The 20,478-nt window shown below is 41.9% G+C and overlaps 1 protein-coding gene across 1 annotated transcript; it reads left to right on the forward strand.

Moving 5' to 3' along the window:
* The first annotated feature begins 206 nt into the window (after nt 1-206).
* LOC310872249 (surfeit locus protein 4-like) lies at nt 207-13,219 on the forward strand. The gene is made up of 6 exons (XM_083784004.1): nt 207-412; nt 7,446-7,632; nt 9,835-9,911; nt 10,080-10,123; nt 10,478-10,664; nt 11,829-13,219. Exons 1-6 carry the CDS (start codon nt 365-367, stop codon nt 12,093-12,095), a joined length of 810 nt encoding a protein of 269 aa, XP_083640130.1. The 5' UTR covers nt 207-364; the 3' UTR covers nt 12,096-13,219.
* The last annotated feature ends 7,259 nt before the right edge of the window (nt 13,220-20,478 follow it).

A 20,478-nucleotide genomic window follows, 5' to 3' on the forward strand; every position in this document is an offset into this window, starting at 1 on the left:
TATATGCCACGAGATTAGACAACACACACACACACACACACACACACACACACACACACACACACACACACACACTCTCTCTCTCTCTCTCTCTCTCTCTCTCTCTCGGGCCTGTGTGACAGACAGTCCACGTGGCATGTGTTTCCCCACAATGCCTACAGGAGGCACGCTTTCGCCCTTCGCGGTGTATTGTGGGTCAGATCTGAAGTAGCGGATGCGGCAGCGGCAGCATCAGCAGCACTGCACATCATCGTAGATTAGAAGAACAGAAGAAGAACGGGTCCACCAGATCCAGTGTGTTACTTATTATTATTATCATCATCACCGCGTCTGTTTCTCAGTGCCTTAAAATCGAGGAGAAAAGATGGGGCACAACGACGTGATGGGCCAGGCCGAGGATGTTGCGGACCAGGTGAGCACTCACAGCTCCCCGGGAGACAACGACTGTGACCCGGGGAGATGCTGCTGCTGAGCTCAGTCAGTCCCGTCCCCCGGTGGACGGAGAGCAGAGCAGAGCGTCTCGTTTCTTTTACTGTCTGTCAGTCTGTCTGTCTGTCCGCAACAAACTTTACAACGCCAACGGTCGTTTCACTTTATTGACAGTGTGGTGGTACCTGGCCGGGGCTCGGCTCTCTCTCTCTCTTCCCGGGAAACAATCACTGAACCCCGGGGAGAGACCTCACTGAGCTCCGGAGGAGGAGGAGGACCTCAGCTCCACTCACTCCACTGCTCTGTCTGATAAAAGCACAACAGAGTGTAACTGCAACGAAATTAGTACAATTGTAACGTTTATGTTGTGTTTTGCAGTCAGAGAGTAAATGTAGTAGTAGAGTAGTAGAGTAGAGTTTATTTGTTTTGGTCATTATAACAAATCTATCAAATCAATAATTTTTTTTTTTTTTGCAAAAGAAACAGACCAAAAAGGTGTAGGCTGAAGCCAAAGCTTATAGTGCCTACCCTTCTAAAAAATAAATGGCTTTCATAAGTAAAATAGTACAACAAAGCAAACAGAAGGGAGAAAAGAAAAAAACAACAAAAACAAACAAACATAACATAAAACAAAAACAAAGACAGACAGGACAATACAGTTAACAGGAACAAGACAAAAAAAGAACAAAAAAACAACAAAACAAAACACAAAACGAGAAAACAAAACATCATATCAATGTTCTATATGTTTCTACTATGTAACGTTATCATGCGTTAGTGTAGAGAGCATGTTTGACGTTTTTATGTGTGTGTTTAAAAGTAAAAGTTCTCGAAAATCGAGGGATTCTTCAGAAAAAGGAAATGGGCGGATAAGGGAAGGTACGCTCTAGATCCTATAGCCCGAAGAGACGATCGAGACGTGATTGGATAGTTGGTTGTCAGGGCCGCTGTCTGTCTCCATGACAACCTTGACAACTAGCTAATCGCAGTGCGTCCATCCCTCCGGGTTCAAGGATTAACCCTAAAAAAGTTAGGACAACGTGTTATTTTGATCTCTCTCTCTCTCTCTCTCTCTCTAACACACACACACACACACACACACGCGCACAACCATGATATTGATTGATTGAATACTTTAAACAGCTAGTTTGCAGAAAAATGCCCAGGAAATTACAGATAAATACAATGTCATTGTCTGCTAAGAGGACCCAACCCAAGAAAGCAATGGCTTGTTTCTATCGGGTTCCTTAATATTCAATGAATCACAAATTAAATATCACTACATGATTTTAAATATACAGTGTTGCTGCAGCTCACAGTGCTGCTTACTGTGTTTATTTATCAACATGACTGGATCACAGTCAATCAGATTGAATTAGTGAATATGGATAATTGAAGTTGTAATATTGATGCTATTGCTAGCTAGGTCCAATTGAGTAGTGAAAGATCTGTCTGTTCATATACCAGCATTTATGTGATTCAAAGATCAGCGTTTCACACCTTGAATTTAACCATATGTTATTTTTGATTGATTGAATGCTTTATTAACAGTTTGGAAATAGTAGAGTCAGCGGTACGATTATTATACAACGATGCTAAAAGGAATCAAGGATAACGCACAATGCAAGGGCTTGTTTCCATTGTGGTCCCGTGTATTTAATTCATCAAGACATCTAAAGACAAAATTCATTATTATTGTCTTGTCTTTAAATGTTACTGTATCTCTTAGTGGTGGATATTGCTTGCAATTACACGATAGATATGTATCACGATATAGAGGCCACGATACAATATATATATATTGATATATCGATTATACGTTTATTAAAATATAATGACCATGTTGTACAAATACAATAAAACACTTTCAGGCCCACAGAGATCTTTAAATTAAAATAAAATGTCAGGGAAGGGAGTGCATTGCAACTTGCAAGGGGGGCTTTGATAACGTTAAGCAGAGGTACGTTTGTCAACACTGCGTCACCCAGATAATTCATGCCGTTTATTGCCGTATCGAAACAGCAGCCTCTCGATCGATTCACCTATCGTCCGGATGTTCAATCGATATATATTGCCATATCGATTAAATGAATGCACCACTAGTATCTCTGTAGGACAGACAGCACTGTTTATCTGTGGGACAGAAGTATTTGGCATAGAAGCATAATGATTTGAAGGGACACAATTTCACAAAAGTCATTGTCTATTCTGATTGTAGTGTCAGTCTGTCAACTGAATGTGGTTAAATATATGCCTTCATTAGTTTAGTGCTAATCACAATAAGAAATCATGAAAGGAAACCTCCCAACTGGTTTGAACGTGTGTGTGAATCTTCCTCAGGCCAAATCAGCATAGGCAAACGGAGGTCCTTGCATAGACAAATAGTAGCCAGGAGGACTAATTACACCAGCATATTACATTACACAATAATTACAGTTACACTATGTAGGTGATGTGTATAAAGTATAAGCAAAGACGTTAATGGCCACTGTGATGTTCATAACAATAAAATATAAATTAAATAGCCTCTATCCATATCCAATAGCCTAAGTGAAGTCCTCCAGAGTCAATACCTTCCACCTCCTATAAAAACTGTCAATTATTGCAATGTGTTCTAAATGCCTCTTATATCCCATGTAATAGAGCGATGTGCGTAGTAGGTGTGAATGTGTGTTCAGGCAATGAACCACGAATAATTTAGGTTAAAAATATACGACCAACGAGCCGTTAGAACATGTTGACAGACAGGAGGTACAGGTATGACTCATACAGAGCATCAATACTGGAGGGAAGTGTGTGTGTGTGTGTGTGTGTGTGTGTGTGTGTGTGTGTGTGTGTGTGTGTGTGTGTGTGTGTGTGTGTGTGTGTGTGTGTGTGTGTGTGTGTGTGTGTGTGTGTGTGTGTGTGTGTGTGTGTGTGTGTGTGTGTGTGTGTGTGTCGTAATCGGGAGATGTTTCGTGTAGATAAATTACTTCAGACTGGTCTGGCAGTCAGTTAATTGGAGGTAAAGTAACAAGTTGCAACAAGAGAGAACTAAGTAATCTTTATGTGGTTGGATCTTAAGTGGGGTGTGTGTACCGTGTGTGACTGTCCCATGTACTGTAACTTGAGCTCACAGACAGAGACGTTTACTGGGTTTTTCTGTACTGGTTCTGGATTGATCATCGGGCATCCTGAAACTGTGTTCAGCAGAACGGCTCCAGAACTGTCTGTCTGTGCTGACTGACTCTCAGTTGTAAATAAACTTGAGACCAACGCACCTCAAGCCTGAAACGGCTGGCTAGGCCGGTGCGTCACAGGAACAGGGACAACAGTCGCAGAAGAAGGAAAAGATGCTGGCAGCTGGAGCAGTTTGGACAGTTTTATATTTATTTAAATTTATTTTTTATTTGGATTCTGCTAGTATAAATAATAATGACTGATGTTTCCATCTTGCAAACTTCCTCAGAGTCATGACTCTGAGGAAGTTTGCAAGATGGAAACGTCAAGTCATTGTTTATACTAGCAACTGAATAAAAAGGCTATAAAACTGTCCAAGCTGCTCCAGCGTCTTTTCCTTCTTCTGCAACTGATTTCCCTGTTCTTTTCTCTGTTTCATTAATTCCCACTCTGTCTGCTGATTGGCTACCAGCTACTCTGTTCTGCTGATGTGGCCTACTGTGGGAGGGGCTTAGTATGCTCTCTCTCTCTCTCTCTCTCTCTCTCTTCTCTCTGCATGCTTATTATGATACGTATTGTGGTAATGAGGGTGTGTGTTTGAGAGAGTTAAATTATTGTGTGCGTGTGTGTGTGTGTGTGTGTGTGTGTGTGTGTGTGTGTGGGGGGGGGGGGGGGGGGGGGGGGGGTGGTGTGTCTCTCTCTTTGGGGAACGGCAAACTCAGCAGTCTCTGGAGGCTAAAGTTAATAGTTAACCTCCACTTCTCTACAGAACAGAACAGTGCATGATGCTGTGTTTCTGGCCCTTTGTTCCCGTACCCTCCAGACCTGTCCCCTAGAAATCCACAGGACACATTGATATGTGTACAGTATACAGAGCGCATAACCTGTGCTCTGTATGCGTAGGTTAAGTTTGGGAGAGTGTGCATAGTTTGGGTATTGTCTAGTTCTTTCAGAATGATGGGGAGTCTATGACGCTAAAATAGTTTATTCTGAGGATCCCTGAAAGGCAATACTGTCGAAACGTTGGTCTCAATCAAATAAATATTTTGCATTTTGGCGACGAGTAGTGCCGCCTCCTATCTGCTGTGGTCATCATCACCCCCTTAATACTGGTGTTTGCTCCTCCTGTGTTTGCCTGACTAATGACTAATTCCAGAAAACTAAAATAATCACACCTCTAGGTGTTACTTAGTTGTGTTACTGTGTGGACCAGCATGAACAAGTCCTTCTGTGCACACTGTCAGGCACTGAGAACAGATTCCATAATAGTCATTGTCTATTCACATCTTCGACCATGTATTTCACACAGAAATGAAAGGAAACCAATTGGTTTGGTTGCTTTGATGTTGGCATTCAAAGCAACCAAAGGTATGGCTCCCCATATCTTGCAACTTAAGTATGATCGAACCCGATAAACCCTCCAGCGCACTCAGATCAGCCAACGCAGGGAAGCTGGAAGTACCTTCACTAAAACGCAGGGACAACGCTCCACACGCCCCAAACTCTTCTCCCTTCTGGCTCCAAAACTATGGAATGCACTTCCCATTACAATCGGAACTGCAGCCTCACTCCCAATCTTCCGCCGTAGTCTGAAAACCCACCTCTTCAGACTCCATCATGGCCCGTAGCACTTGCCCTAACCGACGACCTTAAGTTACAGGCATATGCAAAGGCTCAACTTATGTAACATGAAAACATGAAAACTCCTGTCGGGCGGTCGTTAAATGTTGATTTCTCCCTCTGTCATTGTCTCGTTTTTCTAGTTTATTTAAATAATGTCATGCAAATTTGCATGACAGCAGGCCTGGTTGACTAGATGTAGAAGACATTTTGATGCCCCTCATAGTTGCTACCGAAATGATCGATTATTTGTATGGAGAAATCCCGTCATTTAACATGCATCTCTATGGGGGAAGAAGGACTCTCCAGCTGATCTCCAGCCTCTCCAGCTGATCCAAAATGCAGCAGCTCGCTTGGTCTTCAACCAGCCAAAATTCTCACATGTCTCCCCCCTGCTCCGCTCCCTCCACTGGCTCCCGGTCGCTGCCTGCACAGAATACAAAACTCTGATGCTGGCATTCAAAGCAACCAAAGGTATGGCTCCCCCATATCTTACAAGTATGATTGAACCCTACAAACCCTCCCGCGCACTCAGATCAGCCAACGCAGGGAAGCTGGAAGTACCCTCACTAAAAACGCCGGGACAACGCTCCACACGTCCCAAACTCTTCTCCCTTCTGGCTCCAAAACTGTGGAATGCACTTCCCATTGCAGTCAGAACTGCAGCATCACTCCCAATCTTCCGCCGTAGCCTGAAAACCCACCTTTTCAGACTCCATCATGGCCCTTAGCACTTACCCTAAACCCTTAGATAGCATTTCTGTTGGATTATATAGCATTTGATACAGACTTATAGCATGTTATGTAGACAGCACTGTAATTGTATTGTATGTAGTCATAGCACGCCATAGTACACATATATAGCATAGTAGTAAAGATGTATAGTTTATATGTATAGTGTATGTATAGTTTCACTATATAAATATTCCACTGTTACTTTCTTAGCTTACGCATGTTTCATGATAAATGCTTTTTATGTGATGTATTCCCATGCTTTGTTCTTGCTTAAATGTAAGTCGCTCTGGATTAAGAGCGTCTGCTAAATGCCTAAATTGTAAATTGTAAATTGTAGGACAGCTTTCCCTGTCTCCTCGCTGCCATTGTGCCTATTGGACAAGGAGGGACTTGGCGAAGGGCTAATTCTCTAGCTTAAAATAAAAACAATTTAGTTAAGTGCTTTACAGTGGAAAAGTAAATGAGACCCATAACACAAAAATCACAGTAAAACCAGAGAGAAATCATAAATAAACACAAACTATTAAATGTGCTGTATAAAACCCATACAAAAACTATTAAATGTGCTTTATAAATAAAGTTGTTTTGAATTAGATGGATTGGACAGTGGACAGGCACCGTGTGTTGACACAGTATCACCTACGCTGTCCTGCTCTGAGTGCTCTCCTGTCCAGTTGGCCATCTGGGTCGTTACGGCTAAACCATTAACCGAAAGAGTGTGTGTGTGTGTGTGTGTGTGTGTGTGTGTGTGTGTGTGTGTGTGTGTGTGTGTGTGTGTGTGTGTGTGTGTGTGTGACTGTGTGACTGTGTGTGTGTTGTTATTACTACCTCTTTCATGACCTATATAACCACCCCACCATCACATGAATCACATTTAAACCAGATAATTTGACACACACACACACACTGTGTGACCAGGGTTGAGACGAGAGAGCATGAAAATGGTTAGATTTGTATTGCTAATAGATAATGAAAGATCACACCCGTGTGAACTGAGTGGTGCAACCCCCCCCCCCCCCCCCCCCCCTTCTCTCTCTCTCTCTCTCATTAGCAGGCAACAGTGCAGCACTATCTCTCTCTCTGTTTCTGGCACAACAGCGCCCCTACTGGTACTAATAGTCATACTGGTGCTCATGAACCAACACATAGGTGTATAAACCAACACATAGGTAGGTGAACACGGACATTGCTGTTCCTTGGAGTGGTTGCACCACTCAAAAAGTGAATTCAAATACATCTCTCTGTAAATTGTACAACAGAAAGTTATATGCGCTCATATTATTAAACATAATATGCAAATATAATATAATTGTTATGTTTAGCATAACATTTTAAATTGGATATGTGTTGTAATGTGTAGCTCTCCCCATCCTCAAGTCTTTTCTGTTGTTAGTTGGTTGGTTAGCACCCCCTAGTGGCTGTTATGCCACTGCAGGGACCAGGAACTTCTTCCATTCTCTTTGTTAATTTCTCTCCTCATTCATCGCTATCCTCTCCTGTAGTTCCTCAGAGTGACGAAGCAGTATCTCCCTCACGTGGCGAGGTTCTGTCTGATCAGTACGTTCCTGGAGGATGGAGTCAGGATGTGGTTCCAGTGGAGCGAACAGAAGGACTACATCGCTGCTACGTGGAGCTGCGGTTGGTTCCTGGCCTCCCTCTTTGTTCTCATCAACCTGCTGGGACAATTGAGTAAGACAAATAATGCCTAATTATTATTCTTTGTCGCACAGCTGTGTCACTGGCCAAAAAGAACATGTCTACAAGCTAACAAGTTGAGCTTGTGGGTGCGTTCGGAAATGCACACCAGGAGCACACTCGCCTATTAGTTTGCATTGCACAGTGCGCTCACTGAACACGCCCTGTAATTCAAGCTAATTAGTTAGCATGTTGCCAGTGCCAGCACAAACCAGGAAGTTGCTGTGCAATTAAATGCTGCCGAGCGAGCGTACATGTCACGGTATCTGCCTTGTTTAATTTTACTCTTTGCACATACTGTACTGTCCATCCACAAGATTCGATACACCACAAAGATACCTAAATACTTGCTTAATGTCTGCAAAGTCCACACCCACAACACCAGAGGGATTCAACAAACCATGTGCAACCTAGATTCGGCACAAACAAGGGACTAAATTAATTTAGCCACTATGCCACCAAAATGTGGAACACCCTACCAACAGTCATTAAGACATGCAAATCCCTTGACTCCTTCAAAACCGCTCTCAAAGAGCACCTTACGGACGGCTGCAATTCGAAACTGGCTCCTGTAAAATCTGAATCCCCCACCCACCCACTTCACTGTATATGTTTTTTTAGTTTTTTCCCCCTTTTTACCTCCTCTATAGCCTCGGTACCCAGTGTTTCATTTTCGTCGGTGCAAAAAATGAAAGCCTGGAGGAACGCATTGGCCACTCTGGGCTAGAAGTGGGAGTCAACCCTTCCGGGCGGGTGTCGCTCCAAATGATGTGACGTAGCGCTGAAACACGTTAGCTCATGCTACCTCCTCTATGATGATTTCCTGTTTTTGGCTATAATACAGTAGTGTATATTAAAGTGTATATTTGTACGTCTCTAAATGTTATGGTGAATTGAACATGGTGGACCCTATTGTAAACAAGTGTAATGCTTTATGGTGTCGTCCACAGTTAACAGTTTTGTATTGAGTTGTGCTTGAAATGTACTGTAATTCTCCAATCTGTTAATAAATACTTCAATCAATCAATCAATCGAGACACGTTGTCGCCGCTACAGTCCTGTATGAAATGCACACCCCCCACTGCCCTAGGGACCTCCAGGTTATGCTCCCTCCACCTTACACCAGACGGCGAAACATCCGCCGATGCACAGCCACACCAGTACATGCTCTCGATCCCCCAGGCTCCAATACGCGCACATTGGACAGAACTGTTCTCTTTTCTCTTAAACGCAGAGTTCATAGACCTGACCACCTCTCACACCTCTCACACTGACTGTTGAACTGCAGTGAACCGTATGATTGGCCAATGGATATGTATTTTATACTTGGCTATTGTTCACAATTGCAGCGAAAAAACAATAATAATTACATTGTACAATTTAGACATTTAGCAGACGCTCTTAATCCAGAGTGACTTACATTAAGCAAGAACAACCCAAGGTAATACATCAAATGCATAGAATTAGATGGATGATGGGTTCTTGGTTTACTTATGATCCTAGATGACTAACAGTAGAATATCCGTATATTGAAACTATAAACAATGGATCAGGATGCCAGATCAAATATGACCTGGCATCTGCCTAAATCACATGATATCTAAGTTGCATACCGAATATAAGACGACTCTGTACGACCCCCATTTTTCAAGACTCATTTGTGGAAAAAGAACATTGAATGTCAAATAGTCTCCGATTATAATACAATCCTGTTTTTAGGATATTTCCATTGGGAAAAAAATGTAGTCTTATTCAGCACAATCAGGGTATTTTTTCCTTTGCATACGCCTGCAAGGTCATCGAGGCTAGTGCAAGTGCTACGGCCTAAGGTGGGCTCTGAAGAGGTGAGTTTTCAGACTACGGCGGAAGATTGGGAGTCTGCAGTTCTAATTGCAATGGGGAGTTCATTCCATAGTTTGGGAGCCAGAAGGGAGAAGCGTTTTGTGTGGAGCGTTGTTGCGGATGTTTTAGTGAAGGTTCTGCCAGCTTCCCTGTGTTGGCTGATCTGGCCGAGCGAGCAGCGAGAGGAAAGCACTGCTCTTTCTTAGTCCTTACCTTGACCTATGAAAATCTAAATCAAGAACGGACATACATCCATGATGGAACGGGTACGGCATGCCATGATAAATTTAGTAAATAATAAAGAAAGTATAAATGTCATGAACATGTTCTCTCTCTGTCTATCTGTCTGCCTAGGTGGATGTGTATTAATTCTCAGTAGGAACTTTGTTGAGTATGCCTGCTGTGGACTGTTTGGAATCATCGCCATGCAGGTGACCATATACACCACCTTATGATTATTTATATACAATATATTCAGTCTGTGTGTGTGTGTGTTCAGAACTTGCTCTGGTGCCTACTTTAAACCTACTTCATTATGTCATTATTATTGATCTAATGGTCTGTCTGTCTGTCTGTCTGTCTGTCTGTCTGTCTGTCAGACTATAGCCTACAGCATTCTCTGGGATGTGAAATTTCTGATGAGGTGAGTTTGATATACACTGTATACAGTATTAGTCTTTTTTTTAAGATATGTTTGACTTTTTTGATGTTATGATATTGGTATCAGCAATTCTGCATCCGATGTGCACATAGCCTGCCTTGAATTGTTTGTTTACCTGTTGTGAGTTTGTAGATGGGCTATTTTAGAAAGATTTATTTATAATAGAATTTGGTGAGGCCTAAAATCATAAAGATGCTCTTTACCTTTGTGCGGAAAAATCAACTTGATTTCGATTTAGCTTTTTAACAATCACGTCTATGCAGATGACTGAAATGGAATGAATACATTTACCTGAGTGTGTGTTCTCTCTCTCTCTCTCTCTCCTCACGGCTACAGGAACCTGGCTCTGGGTGGAGGCTTGCTGCTGCTGCTGGCTGAGTCCAGAGGAGAGGGGAAGAGCATGTTTGCTGGCGTTCCGAGCCTGAGAGAGAACAGTCCCAAACAGTACTTGCAGCTTGGAGGACGAGTTCTGCTGGTGCTCATGTTCATGACTCTGCTGCACTTTGAGCTCAACCTCTTCACTGTGAGTTAGGCGGCGTGATTTATAGACCATATCAGAATGTAATGTAAACAAACGTGTACAGCGCAGCGGTATTTACAGGTCTCTCTTTCTTCCAATCTACACCAAATCTCTTTGGCAGAAATAGCCGATCTACAAGCTGATAACACAAAACGCTCACGTTGTGAGCTTGTAGATCGGCTGTTTTTTGTTGCCCCCAGAATAAGGATGCTGGGTTTCAAGTGGTCAAGTGGTTGATCAGACTCATGGATTTAGTCAAATGTTTTCACATAAACCTTTTTATGTTAATTTTCCATAAAAGAACGAAGACAGAATCTGTAGTTGGCAGCCCCTATCACTAGGGTTGTCACAATTATTATTATATAATCATCTAATTATTTGAGGTAATCGCAATTTGCAATTAGTTTGTCATAATCGTGTCATAAAAAATCATTCATAAAAAAAGCAGATATACAAGCTTAAACGTGTCATGAAAGTATATATAAAAAATAAAATGTCAGTAATTTCTTGGTATATTTCATCTGCCCTGTGCACTTTTTTTTATTACGAAGCCTAAAATGTGATTGTAATTTCTATTCATAATGTTCCAATTTCCAATTCCAAAAACACAATGAATTCGTTGATCACAAATGTGTGACAATTAATCGTCAACTTAAATGTGTAATCAACCTATCAACTCCTACCTATCACTCAACCCAGAGCTAAACATTGTCGACACGGCTGATGTCGGTCATTTGAATTCCATAGAAGTCAGCATGTCTTCTGTAGAAGTGTGTCCTGCACTAAAAATAGGCTAATCTACAAGTTTACAACACGTCACGCTGCGACATGTTGTAAGCTTGTAGATACTAGTCTATTATCACTTATTAGTTATTTCAGTCTTCTTCAGGATATCCTAATGATCTCAGATATTTCATAACCACAATTGAACAAACGCTTCAATCTGCAAGTTAGCTGTATGGCTACCAAAACATCATCATTTTACATATTGTGTTAAGTGTGTCGGACACACGGCGCTAGTGTGTGGCAGTGGACGTCGTGGCTCCTTTCACGCGGTTTCTCAAAATTACATATTAGGACTTGGCCTGGCAAAAGTTTTCAGTCGTGAGGATTTATTTTGCGTTAATCCATGCACTCTTATCTGTTCTCCCGTTGCTTGTGCTGTAGATCCTTAAGAACCTGGTAGGAACGGCTCTCATTGTCCTGGTGGCCGTGGGCCTGAAGACCAAGCTGGCCGCGCTGACGCTGTGCCTGTGGCTGCTGTCCATCAATGTCTACTTCAACGCCTTCTGGACTGTCCCCACCTACAAGCCCATGCACGACTTCCTCAAGTACGACTTCTTCCAGACCACCTCAGTCATCGGAGGACTTCTCATGGTGGTGGCCAGGGGGCCCGGGGGCGTGTCCATGGACGAGAAGAAGAAGGAATGGTGAGGTGTGGCGTCTGAGCCGTGGCGGATAGTGGGGGAGAGAGGTCTCTGTAGGAATAACATGTTGAGGGAGGAAGAGAGAGAGAGATGATGGCTTGGAGAAGATGGAGGGAGGAGAAGAGAAGACCAAATTTGACCGCGGTGAATGCGGGAAGAAAGAATGAATGGATGGATGTTTAGAAAGATGGACTGTCCTGACCGCTCAGGACACGGGCGTGCACACACACACACACACACACACACATTCTCCACAAAAAAATGTCTTTCTCTTTCTGTCTGTCAGTCAGGTCATACAGTTCAGTATGTATTTATTTTTGTCTTGCGTCCAACATTCCCATCATGCATTTGTCTTGTTTTTCTTTTTTTATATGGACCAATCAGAGATTGTCACATGACCGTGTGTGTTAATTGCAGAGAATAGAACATTTAGACATTTCCATGATGTGACGGCGCTGTGTTTTACTGTTTACATGTCGCACACAGAAGAGGAAGTTATAAATCCATCTTTTCCTTTGTCCTTTAGTGATAAGCATCATCATCCTCACGTCCTCCTCCAGCAAAGTAGGTGGCGGTGAACAATTGATATATCTGTGGTGTATTGTTTGTTTATTGCTGGGTGTCGTCTCTTTATGGCAATGGGCAGGCCTGACCATGCGGTTTTATATCTATCGTGGCCCGTTTGGACCAGTGAGACGTTGTGTTTGTGCGATCCAGGGGGGCAAGGCTTTCTGTCTGTTTTATATTAAAGTCATACTGTGTTCATTTTAGGAGACTGTTTTAGCGACACGCTTTGTTGTCATGACAGCATTTGTCTATATGGAAGGAACGCAGAAAAATTATGTTTTCTTTTTTATTAACTGTAAAATACATTAATAAATATATTTCCGGTGCCTATATGTTTTTGGTGACGAGTCGCGACACTTGTTTATGTGGAACGGTTGTTATAAAAAATATATACCAGCGAGCGATTATATCTAAAATTACTTTTGTTTAATGGAAAAATACGTTACACAGTATGACTTTAAAGCTACGATCCTTACAAGTTTTATATCCATTGTCTCACTCTCCTGATGGGGGAGTGAATTGTAATTTTGTCTGAACTACAATAAATATGGTGGCTATTTGGTATCCAGTCCTGTCTGCTTTAACCCATTTAGACCCGAGGACGCATCGGTGTCGCCTTAGCTTTTAACCACTTTAACCATTATTTTAAACTTTAGCTGTTAAAAAATAGCAGATCTACAAGCTCACAGCACTACGCGCTTGTAGATCTGCGACGTTTGAAAAATCGTGAAAACATGTGCAAATCTTTGAATAGATATTCTTTCGCCAGCGAACATTTTTAACTCGTATGTTTGCTTCTGAAAGGTCCCTGCCTGGAACAACATTTTGAGATGGGGGTCGGTGGCCAAATACAGTCATTTACATTACAATTTTTGGGGTCCTTGACATGAAATGGTTTGAGAACCACTGACAGATCTCCATATATGGATCTGACCTCGTGACATCACGTGACATCATGGAGACCCCGCCTCCATATATGGTCACGCCTCGTGACATCAAGCCTCGTGACACGTCACGGCACCATATATGGCCATCTCCATATATGAAGATCACGACACTGACCTCAACTAACCCTGGATAACCATACATGGAGAAGACTGGATCATCATCTAGATCTGCATATATGGAGCCGGCCAGCAACTCTTGTTGATCTGATCTCATCAAACCCTGTACACTCAAGATACGCTCCATATATGGCCAGTATAGAAATTCATTCCATATTATGTTGATCTGACCCCCCCATGCCAAAGCGCCAGTGCTCGCCCAGACATCTGTTGATAGAAAACGGTTGGTTCTCAACAAGGTATGTGGTTTATCTGGGGCATGTAACATCATGTCACTTCATGTCACTTCAATCAAAATGACACAGCTTTAGAATTTATCTTGGCTCAAACTGTTCTAAACATGAATCTCCTTCCAGAAGATCTGTTCTCATTATGGATTTACATTTTACACAGTCATTCTCTATTGATGTTCCACACACACACACACACACACACAGTTTTATACAAACCCATGTAATGAGGTGGGGCTCAAGTTTGTCTACATTTGTTCACTGAGATGGTGTGGTTGTCTATCTGTAATGTTTTTTTTGTTTTTTAAATTTTTACATTGCTTTAATAAATGAACATCAAAGTCGTATGTTACCGCAGTGAAATTTGTTCTCCGCATTTGACTTATCTCTTAGAGCGTTTATTTGACCCCCTCCAATCCAACTCATTGATGCTGAGTGCCAAGCAGGGAGGCATTGGGTCCCATTTTTACAGTCTTTGGTATGACCCAGCCGGGGATCTGGCCTCCCAGTTTCAGAACATGATGTCATGCAGGTCTGTCTTATTCCTGCTGGACACTTATACACACACACACACACACACATACACACACACTGCCACAATAACGGTGTTAAAAATCCAAACTGGGCAGATCTTTGGTAGATTTACCTTTGTGGGGATGCACACGCAGATGACACACCAACGGACCGACATGCGGAAACAACGGTCGGACATGCGGTCGAACATGCGCTGCTCCCGTGCGTGGTTAGGTTACCCTAACCTAACCAGGGTTTGAGGTAGGTTGACGTTCTAATGACACTTATGACAGTCGGACCAACTCTCTGCACTCTGCAGACTGTCTGAAGGGATATAGTAAAGACAACCTGTTCATGTATATAACCACTAGAGGTCAGCATTTGTTTTATTTTGAACACAAACTAATGAAAGGACTGTCATGACATCATTAAGGTGCCCAGACACACTATGAAACATGCAGACGTGTATGGTATACAGCATATTAGAAACAGGTTTACAATGCTTAATCGTATCCATAAAAGTAAAAAAAAACATATTTTTGCCCCAAAATAATTTTAGGCATGAGAGAAGTGTGGGATGCCCCCCCCCCCCACTACACCCCTGGGTGCAACCAGATTATCAGGCTGTATGAAGACAAATCTTTGGACAGTGTAAGGTAGTGTGACTTGACATCATCAGGACAAACATGACGTTTAAAGCCTAAGGACTTATTCCATTGTCTCTTCTCTCTCTCACCTTTTACAACAATATCCTTTCTCTCTACTGTATCTCTAGGCTACACCGTCTCTTCTCTTTCTCTGCTATCTCCATAGATTTTCTCTGTATTGGAAAGGTTTCCAAAATAACATTGTTTTAAATTTCCCCTGATTTCATTTTAGTCCAAAGCTGTATCACACACTGCTTGTGTTTGTGTGTGTGTGTGTGTGTGTGTGTGTGTGTGTGTGTGTGTGTGTGTGTGTGTGTGTGTGTGTGTGTGTGTGTGTGTGTGTGTGTGTGTGTGTGTGTGTGTGTGTGTGTGTGTGTGTGTGGAGAACTCTGCTCTGCTACCAAACAAACAGCTACCTGTAGCCAAGGACAGCAGCTGAACCCCAGATAGGCCTACCGTCTGACTCTGAATATAGCTCTTTTGGGGAAAATCAATGTGTGTGTGTGTGCGTGTAGAGGGGGGGGGGGGGCCTGGAGGAGAGCAGGTGTGTGTTTGTGCATTTGTTCAGCTGACCTTGTCTTTTGAGCTTGTTTTCTTTTAGCTGCTCTCTGTTCGTTACTCAAAGAGTTCCTGTAAACTGCCGCTCGTCCACGCTAATTTACATTCATCTGTTCATTCTGAATAGAATACAGAAATGACAAAGTATAGCAGTTCTGTCACAGAGTAACTACAGCAGACTCTACAGCGATTCATTTCATCTCTTATGATCTCGTGACTTGTTCAATTTTGTTTGTGGTTGAGTTTAGTGCAGGCCAGAACTCTGTCCAAACTGAACATTAACTGGCGCCAAGCAGGAGGGTTTTTTCCCCCCTCTCATGTGACTGTTTTAATGTGTCTTGATTGTGGAGGATGCTGGCAGTGGCAACACAGAGGAGAGTGTGGTGGCCATATGACCAGCTGGTGATAAGGTGGCAGCGGTGGCGAGGAGGTCAGAGACTATACACTGCAAAACAACAGTTGCAATGGATTCAGAATCATGAACAAACCCTAGTTTGACCCCTCACAGGCTACTTAAAGCAGAATTAAAATCTGTACATTTTGCAAAACTTTCAGCAGCTGTCACAGATTCCCCTGGGGAAACTGAATTTCAGTCTTTGTGAGATGACTAGACACCTTTACAAACACAATACATTTCCTGGTAAGCTTTAGCTACTGTGCTTAGCCTCGTCCCCTGCCTTAATCATCCGTGCTCTAGTGCCAGATCCAGCCTGGTCTGTCCTTGTGTGTTTGCCAACAAAGGACAGTGGACTACGGCACAAGGCCTGACCCAGTCACACCTGGGGAAGGCCAACAATAGACAGCTTTTTCTTTCCTCTTTTTGGGCGATCAGAGACTTGATCCCCACTTTCAAAGTCGTTTTTGTTTAGTTTCTAGTTCTCCATTCCCCTCCTGTATCCCATGGCCACTGGGGGTCCCAAGTTCAGGGGGGGGGGGGGGCTTGTAGTTTGGCTAGGACTTAGGGTTGGCCCCTTAAACCTTCATTGTAGTGTCATTTTGCAGTGACTATTTGCAAGGCCATTAGTGTGCTGTGTGCAGTATACAGATGCTGTGTGGCTCGCGCTTCCTGCATCCTGAGTCATACTCTTCTTACACAAGAGGGTGTACCGTTTATTTTGTTAATTATTGATGGTGCTTCTTTTGAGTGTGATGTATTTTACACTGCTGTATCTCCAGTACCTTTCTTGCCCTGTAGGTTTTGGTGACCGAATTTCTTCGCAGAATAAATAAAGATCTTTTTCTTCCCAATAGAACTGTGGTTGGCAGGAGGGAGGGAATCTGGGGAAGCCTGTAGTTTTTACTTTGTGTTAGCATTATTAAAGGTCTTCTGTGTAGAGTGGGGTGCCAAGAGATCCAGAGTTAAGGGTCTGCTAAAACAGTGACATCTATTCTACAGTCTCTGACTGCTGTAGTAGGCCTGCTCCTGTAATGTTCCCTCAAGCTTAACCTAACCCTAATCCCAACCCTATACCTGAGGAAACATATTGTAGGACTGACTGACAACGTACAATTCACAAAGCATTTTTGAGACAGTCCTAGGCCTAGCCAGTGACCTACAGTTCAAAATTCAGTTCGAAGTATGCAGCATGAACCTTCAAGTCATTATGAACCAACACCTGGACCACGTCCAGTATTAAATGTGACCATATTAATATTAGTAAAAAGGTAGATTGTTTCGGTTTTTATTTAGACAGGAGGACAGGGAACATGGAAGAGAAAGCATGCTTGACAGGCAGACTTGAAAGAGGAAGTGTGTGTGTGTGTGTGTGTGTGTGTGTGTGTGTGTGTGTGTGTGTGTGTGTGTGTGTGTGTGTGTGTGTGTGTGTGTGTGTGTGTGTGTGTGTGTGTGTGTGTGTGTGTGTGTGTGTGTGTGACCACTGGGTGGCGCTATTGCACAACAATGCAGTTCTGAGCTGAACAGTTAAATGTTATTCTATATTGATTAGAACATATACAACTTTTTGTGATGCTGGTAATGCTACAAGCTCACATTGAGCTTATATATATAGATGTGCTATATTTTCTGTATTTTGAAAATGTAGAGATTGTCCACAAAAATATATTTTGAATAGACCTATATATATATACCACTATATATGTCCATACTATAAGCCCATGCTGTGTAATAGTGATCGTGAACGGTACCATTCTGGATCTGTGATCCTCTGAAGGTTGCTCTGCTCTCTTTTGGTTTGCTTTCAGATAAACTCCAGTGTCTTTCAGATAAACTCCAGTGTCTTTCAGATAAACTCCAGTGTCTTTCAGATAAACTCCAGTGTCTTTCAAATAAACTCCAGTGTCTTAATTGTCTTGTCTCTTCAGTGTCTTTCAGATAAACTTCAGTGTCTTTCAGATAAACTTCAGTGTCTTGTCTTGTCTCTTCAGTGTCTTTCAGATAAACTCCAGTGTCTTTCAGATAAACTTCAGTGTCTTTCAGATAAACTCCAGTGTCTTTCAGATAAACTCCAGTGTCTTTCAGATAAACTTCAGTGTCTTGTCTTGTCTCTTCAGTGCCTTTCAGATAAACTCCAGTGTCTTTCAGATAAACTCCAGTGTCTTTCAGATAAACTCCAGTGTCTTTCAGATAAACTCCAGTGTCTTTCAGATAAACTCCAGTGTCTTGTCTTGTCTCTTCAGTGCCTTTCAGATAAACTCCAGTGTCTTTCAGATAAACTTCAGTGTCTTTCAGATAAACTTCAGTGTCTTTCAGATAAACTTCAGTGTCTTTCAGATAAACTCCAGTGTCTTAATTGTCTTGTCTCTTCAGTGTCTTTCAGATAAACTCCAGTGTCTTAATTGTCTTGTCTCTTCAGTGCCTTTCAGATAAACTCCAGTGTCTTTCAGATAAACTCCAGTGTCTTAATTGTCTTGTCTCTTCAGTGTCTTTCAGATAAACTCCAGTGTCTTAATTGTCTTGTCTCTTCAGTGTCTTTCAGATAAACTCCAGTGTCTTAATTGTCTTGTCTCTTCAGTGTCTTTCAGATAAACTCCAGTGTCTTAATTGTCTTGTCTCTTCAGTGTCTTTCAGATAAACTCCAGTGTCTTAATTGTCTTGTCTCTTCAGTGTCTTTCAGATAAACTCCAGTGTCTTAATTGTCTTGTCTCTTCAGTGCCTTTCAGATAAACTCCAGTGTCTTAATTGTCTTGTCTCTTCAGTGTCTTTCAGATAAACTCCAGTGTCTTAATTGTCTTGTCTCTTCAGTGCCTTTCAGATAAACTCCAGTGTCTTTCAGATAAACTCCAGTGTCTTAATTGTCTTGTCTCTTCAGTGTCTTTCAGATAAACTCCAGTGTCTTAATTGTCTTGTCTCTTCAGTGCCTTTCAGATAAACTCCAGTGTCTTTCAGATAAACTCCAGTGTCTTAATTGTCTTGTCTCTTCAGTGTCTTTCAGATAAACTCCAGTGTCTTAATTGTCTTGTCTCTTCAGTGCCTTTCAGATAAACTCCAGTGTCTTTCAGATAAACTCCAGTGTCTTAATTGTCTTGTCTCTTCAGTGTCTTTCAGATAAACTCCAGTGTCTTAATTGTCTTGTCTCTTCAGTGTCTTTCAGATAAACTCCAGTGCCTTTCAGATAAACTCCAGTGTCTTTCAGATAAACTTCAGTGTCTTTCAGATAAACTTCAGTGTCTTTCAGATAAACTTCAGTGTCTTTCAGATAAACTTCAGTGTCTTTCAGATAAACTCCAGTGTCTTTCAGATAAACTCCAGTGTCTTGTCTTGTCTCTTCAGTGCCTTTCAGATAAACTCCAGTGTCTTTCAGATAAACTCCAGTGTCTTGTCTTGTCTCTTCAGTGTCTTTCAGATAAACTCCAGTGCCTTTCAGATAAACTCCAGTGTCTTTCAGATAAACTTCAGTGTCTTTCAGATAAACTTCAGTGCCTTTCAGATAAACTCCAGTGTCTTGTCTTGTCTCTTCAGTGCCTTTCAGATAAACTCCAGTGTCTTAATTGTCTTGTCTCTTCAGTGCCTTTCAGATAAACTCCAGTGCCTTTCAGATAAACTCCAGTGTCTTAATTGTCTTGTCTCTTCAGTGCCTTTCAGATAAACTCCAGTGTCTTTTCACCTGGGACTTTTACCTCATCATCTGAGGAACCATGTTTGACATGGTGAGTAGGTCTGTCACGATTACACTTTTATGGTAAGTTGACGATTAATTGTCACACAAACCTGGAAACTGCAACATTATGAATAGAAATTACATAAACATTACTTAAAAAATAGAGATATTCAACAGTTACTACAGTATTATTATGATTATTATTAATAATAATAATTGTATTCATGTCAGAAAATACACATTAACATGAATCCAACATATTATTTATCAAAGATAATGTGTAAATAAACAAAAAACCATTAAAACACAACACTGACGCTATAGTGCTGTCAAAGCAAACGATGAAGCCACCAAACTGCAGCGTCACTTGGAGACGAGCCATAGTCAATAAAAGAAACATCTGTGCAAGCTATTGGTTTCAAATGTGTCAACAGTTATAGCTTTGAAAGCTTCTTATCAAGTTAACATGGAAGGCTTTCTAAAACAATTAATTTACAATATATGTAGTGGGGGGTACCTGCTTGCTCTTTTTCAGGCTGTGACCCACCTCAAATAATCATATTTGAGCTGGGGACCCCCCACTCTGACAAGATCTTGGAGTCGTAGGAGATGATGCATTACATTTCAATTTGACTCGGTTCCACAGATAAATATTGTGAAAATAACAGATCACAACGAGGCGTTGTGGGCTTTTAGATCGTCTGGTTTAACAATCTACACTTTAAAAACAACAATTAAAAAAGGGTTGTCTAT

The sequence above is a fragment of the Protomyctophum parallelum genome (genome assembly GCF_964188405.1).
Source record: "Protomyctophum parallelum genome assembly, chromosome: 15".
Classification (NCBI taxonomy): Eukaryota; Metazoa; Chordata; class Actinopteri; order Myctophiformes; family Myctophidae; genus Protomyctophum; species Protomyctophum parallelum.